General features: G+C 47.3%; 1 protein-coding gene across 1 annotated transcript; it reads right to left on the minus strand.

The window, feature by feature from the left end:
- Positions 1-209: 209 nt before the first annotated feature.
- LOC149325265 (3'-5' RNA nuclease TATDN2-like) lies at positions 210-3,811 on the minus strand. The gene is made up of 5 exons (XM_089564217.1): positions 3,521-3,811; positions 2,118-2,287; positions 1,387-1,516; positions 889-1,101; positions 210-476 (listed from the first exon to the last, which is right to left on the minus strand). The coding sequence occupies exons 1-5, from the start codon at positions 3,809-3,811 to the stop codon at positions 339-341; spliced, it is 942 nt and encodes a 313-aa protein (XP_089420343.1). The 3' UTR covers positions 210-338.
- Between the last annotated feature and the right edge of the window lie 1,445 nt (positions 3,812-5,256).

Consider the following 5,256-nt stretch of genomic DNA (forward strand, 5'->3'; position numbering starts at 1 on the left):
TGATTTGAGAGTAGAATCCTGGTGAAATTTCCCAATCAATACCTTCACACCAGCGGTCGGCCAACACCGTCAGGAGAATTAAAGAGAAATGTACGGCAACCACAATGCAAGACGAGTGAACAGAACTCCAAGATCGTTAAAAAAGGTTTTATTTACAGTCTTATAAAAAGTACACCATGAAATAATAGTGAAAAATTCTATGTTACACACACTATATAAAATAGCGCGGTACGGAAGTAAAATTAAAATAGCACAGATTTCGGGGTCAGGCAGCCGGAGAGGCCCCGTTGTCGCATACAGCATACTCTTTGCGCGGCGGCGTGTCACACAGCACGACCTTAGATTTTGTATATACGGTGAGTGTTCTTCCGGACTGCAGAAAGCACATCCTCCACTTCGATACGTCGCAGTGAGGCTAGCCGGGTGGCCACGTGAATTGCCATCCCGGGGTGGGAGGCTCTGAGATATCCGGACTCCTGAAAGAACACATAAGTCGAAGAGGTTACCAAACGGAAAGTGGGTCCATCTGGCGAGCAAACATGACAATACGTGCATTACTATATCTTACGGGGATTTTGTTATAATGAATCTGCTGCACATGTCCTGTTATATTCTCAGGAACCTATTTAGTGCTTCGAAAATTTAGTCGTAGGGAAGTATTTAATTTAGTTGGTAGGGTAGGGTCGGAGGACTGTTGGTAGGGTACATTGCTGGTATGTGGTTGATAAAGAAGTATATAGGAGCTGTCCATAAGCGGGTGTTGGGAATTTCTATACAGTTTTGATAGGTTCTATTAACATTTGTCTGAAGACTTTCGAAGGAATGTAACTTCAAATTTTTATAAAGGGCAGGCACATAAGTTCCCAATTTAACAGAATTCATACTCACGGACTTCGGAAGGAAATATGGTGCATCCGTCTCAATCAGCAGTCGGTCCAAGGGGATCTTGTGGGCTACCTCGAGCAAAACGCCGGCGTTTGAGAAACCCACCAGAGGGGTGAGTCCCAGGCAAAGGTTGGGAAACTCGCTAAGCCACTGCTGGGCTTCGGGCCAACCGCCTGTGAAGCAGTGGCGATGAATCGGGTAGCCAGTCGGGACCATCTGTAGGGGGAGGGGGGGGGGAGGCATAGAATTAGCGACTAAACTACACTGCCATATACTGCCCGGAGATTGTAAATAAAAGAAGTACGGTCTGTACAAGTTTTTACGGCTAAAATATAAAGAATTCTACACGCCACTATGCTACTGATACTGACGACAAATCGACAACCCCCGCCGACAGGTGAAGGTCACATTGTGGCGAGCGTACGTGAAGCGCTATCTTCTCTGTCCCGGGCTTCCGCAAGGCAGCGTTAAGGATCAAGCATAGCAAGGAAGTCAACGTACCTTTTTGAGTATCGCGAGGGTGTCTGCGGCGGAGTCCCTCGAGTGGATGACGAGGGGCAGACGGCCATTCAAGGCCAGACGGACCTGCCTCATGAACACCCTCTTCTGCCTTTCATGCTCACAGTTGTTCCTGCACAAGCGAGACGAGTGTTACACGCGTCAGTGAAGGCGCGCGCTCCATACACGAAGAAAACTCCGCACGCACAGAAGCTAGCATCAGTAAAAGGGCCCCCATTTAACTGCGCGCTGGCGATAACCACCGCTTTAGATTGCTAGCAAAGGTCGCTGACGCAGCGAAGAAACACAAAAAGACGCGTCAATGTTGACGTGAAATTTAACACAGGTAAATATAATATTTGGAGCCCTTTGACTCAAATACTGGCATAACAGAAGCTGTTTTCATCAGTACGTGATGACTTGTGAAATAATCGCATCCTGCCACAGATCACAAATGCGCAGCATAGTGAAGCACACATAAGAGCGGGTTGACGGGCAAGTTGGTTCTTTTGCGTGGTGAGGGAAAAGCGCATGGACGAGACACAATGAACAATTAAATACACTTTCAATGCTTCTTGCATCTCATCCCTTCGCTGTCCCCTCACCAAGCACATATAAACTGTCATAAACTTGGAAGCCTGGTATGACGTGATCGATCTGTGGTGTTACTCCATCCGTGCACTGATCGCTGTTAGTGTGATGGAATGAAGAAATTCGCTAGCGCGCGCACTCACTTGTGAGAATAATCGAGTCCGATTTCCCCCAGGGCGACCACCTTGGGATGTTCCAATGCACTGATGAGGTGGTCTTCGACATCCTCTGTGTATTCACGGGCCATGTGAGGGTGGCACCCAAATGCACCCCAGACACCTTCCTCCGTAAGGATCTTCTCCCAGACGTGGCGCTGTGGAGATTTTCGAAAATCAGCACACGGAAAAGAGAAACTAATACCCCTGTCACACTACCTAATTTATTGTCACTCTAATCGAATGACATTAGCACCTAATGTCATTAATCGACCGCGACACGGGAACATGTAATGTCATTTGGTTCGAATGACATTCGCCCCCGAATGAGTCAGGGGAACTCATTCACATTCGATCTTGAACCGAATGCGTGCTATGGCAACCAGATGCGCAGCAGAAACAAGCGATGCGAAAAAATAATGTGCACACTGCCAAATTTAGAAAGTGCATTAATGTAGTTCTGCTAAAAATGTTAATGTTGGTGTGACTGTTCACGCTAAAGTCTGTCGTGGATAGATATTAATCTCGGTCTCAGCAGCAGACAACTGCACGGGCCGAGCACGAAGCAGCGTCTTTCCCACGACCGTCCACCATTTTGGGTTGCGTGTTTCTTGCTGACGTAACTGAGCAGCTCATCTTTTGGAAGTCATTTCCATGCTCCTCGCGTGAAGCCATGTCAACCATTTTGTTTATTTAGAATTACCGGATTTGCGGTTGACTTGGTACTTGGGTTGGCTTTTGATGACTAAAGTGCTGCAGAATGGCCGGAAATAATATTGAAGGCTTATAATACTGCGCACAAATGTTCTCAGCCGCTTTTGAAACACTGCGCAACAATTTTAGAGATTTTCAGAGCCTTTAAGTTATACTGTTTCTTTTTTCACTGATCGTCAATGCCATCATCTTCGAATAAGATTACTCTTTTCCCTGTAGCACTGAAAGACACCAAATGACATTTGATGCACTGAATGCCATTATTTTCGAATGACAATAAATTCGCTAGTGTGGCAAGGGCATATGTGTACGCTGGTGCTAACTAGTGCACGCGAATTCGAGTTTATCAAACATTGACCATATACTCAGCAAAAACTGGCAAAGAAGTCCTTGGTGACATAACATCACACTTCAGAACTACAGCGTTTGTTTTAAACGAACGTGCCTATAAGCCAGCATACAACTGAGAGCCATCAGAGCTTTCACGGAGCCAGGAAGAAACCAAGGGCTATACACCACGGCTTTCATGCCTAGAAAACATAACAGCTTAACTTACATGATAATCGCATCAGAGAAACGAGCAGCGCAACCAGAACTTCGAGCCGGACAAATAACGACAGGAGGACGCTTCTTGTGGAAGCCCACAACTCGCATCGAGATTTAGGTTGAAATAGTACCTTGCGAAATGTCGATGGGTCGCAGAAGTTAGCCACGCAGCCTTCGTAGCAGTCCGGGAAGGTATCGCGGTGCTTGGCGCGGAACTGGGCGTACGACCCTCGGTGACCCACTCTGTTGAAAAGAAAGTCCAGATGACAGTGGGTGTCCACGAGGCCCACTCGGGATGACAACCGGTAAGGCCACTGTTTGGTCTGCTTGGGGGTGACATCCGTGGCTGTTGTTGAATTGTTGTCCCAGCCGAGAAAGCAGTCGTCGCAGCAGGACTGAGCGAGTGGCTGCTGTAGGGCCATGATAGTGAACCTGCGCAGTTTTCAGAGACGACATGTTTCAAATGCTTCTTTATAACGAGTTTATTGAATTTTGATACCGATATACTAATTAAGAATCAGCTGACGGTAGGAAATAAATAACATGACAGAGCTTTTCGTGCTCAAGTTAACATACCGGCCTCGGCGATAGACCACCTATGTTATGGAGTGAAGACGTTATGGACAACAGCGTAAAACGGACCGTAGCTTAACGCGTGACATCTGTGGTGAAAGCAAGGCCTCCGCTCGGTACATTAGCGCAGCAACGGCTCCCGGTAGGCAGGAGTCATCGCACTTGGTCGGTGAAAAAGAAGCCCTTCTACTCACCCGTGCGATGAATGCAGCAGTCCAAAGAAAAGCTGCGTTGGTGACGATCAGCTCGTGTCTCTCCGCTTTTACCCCCGTCTGGTCGAGAGCTCCGAAGAAGGGCGCGACCTGTCCGTCTTCTCGAAGAAAGTCCGACTGGCGCCGTGCATGGAAGTGAAGTACCAAGGAGACCACGTGACGGGAGAGGAGGCCGAGCGATCTGCAAGTGGAAAGGATGAACAAGTTCCTCTCTGGAGATGACCCCTTTCCTCTTTATCACTGCATCTCTTTGTCCGTGAAGGAGGTCACCTAGCCCAGCTTTTTCCTTGTATTTCGACCATGGTAGTGTCCTATGAATCATGGCTGACTGCTACACAATGGAATTTCTGGAATCTACAGGCACTCACTGCTGCTATTATCTGTCGAAGCCCCAGCATAGCAGGCTCTATTTCCCCGTCCGCCATTTCTCCGAGTTTAGTTTTAAAAGTGTGTTTAGCTTTTTTAGGCTGTTAGGGGAAGTGCAGGTTAAGGAATAGAATTTAGGTCAGTGACCTATATTCGGCCGGGACTATATGGCCGGCAGTTGTTTCAGTGCTTTTTTGTGCGTTAATTTTAGCTATTTTTTTTTCTAAGTGATCGATCGGCATTCGCGGTACGGAAAATTTTATTCTATTTGTGCACTTGTTTTCAAGTGTTTTTTGTCTTGAGCCTGTAAATACCTTAGCATTTGGTGGAAGCAATAATCGAGTGTTGCTAAGATGGTTAAGCTACTGGAGGTTAGATGTATGGTGTGTGAGGCGTCGTTGAATTTAAAAGAAAGGCGGTTCGATTCAGTGGAGGAGGCCGAAGGCGCAGATTTTATGTGCAAATTCTGCGTATTGGGTGCACGCCTGGACAGGGCTGAACAGCAAACTAGTGCTCAGGATGGATGCTCTATAAACAGAGTTACAGATAGAGAGGGCACAGAAGCGCAAGCTTCAAGAACAGCTTTGTCAGTTGAAGTCAAAAATGGCTGACACCGCCATTGAAAGCCACAATGGCGGGCATTCCAGCGCCAGCCACGTAATGGGGCTTGCACTGGCATGAACAGCGATAAACCAGTAGGTCAGTCATGTTCAGGT

The sequence above is a fragment of the Amblyomma mixtum genome, chromosome 10 (assembly GCF_055824585.1).
Source record: "Amblyomma mixtum isolate Tamu chromosome 10, ASM5582458v1, whole genome shotgun sequence".
In the NCBI taxonomy this organism is placed as follows: Eukaryota; Metazoa; Arthropoda; class Arachnida; order Ixodida; family Ixodidae; genus Amblyomma; species Amblyomma mixtum.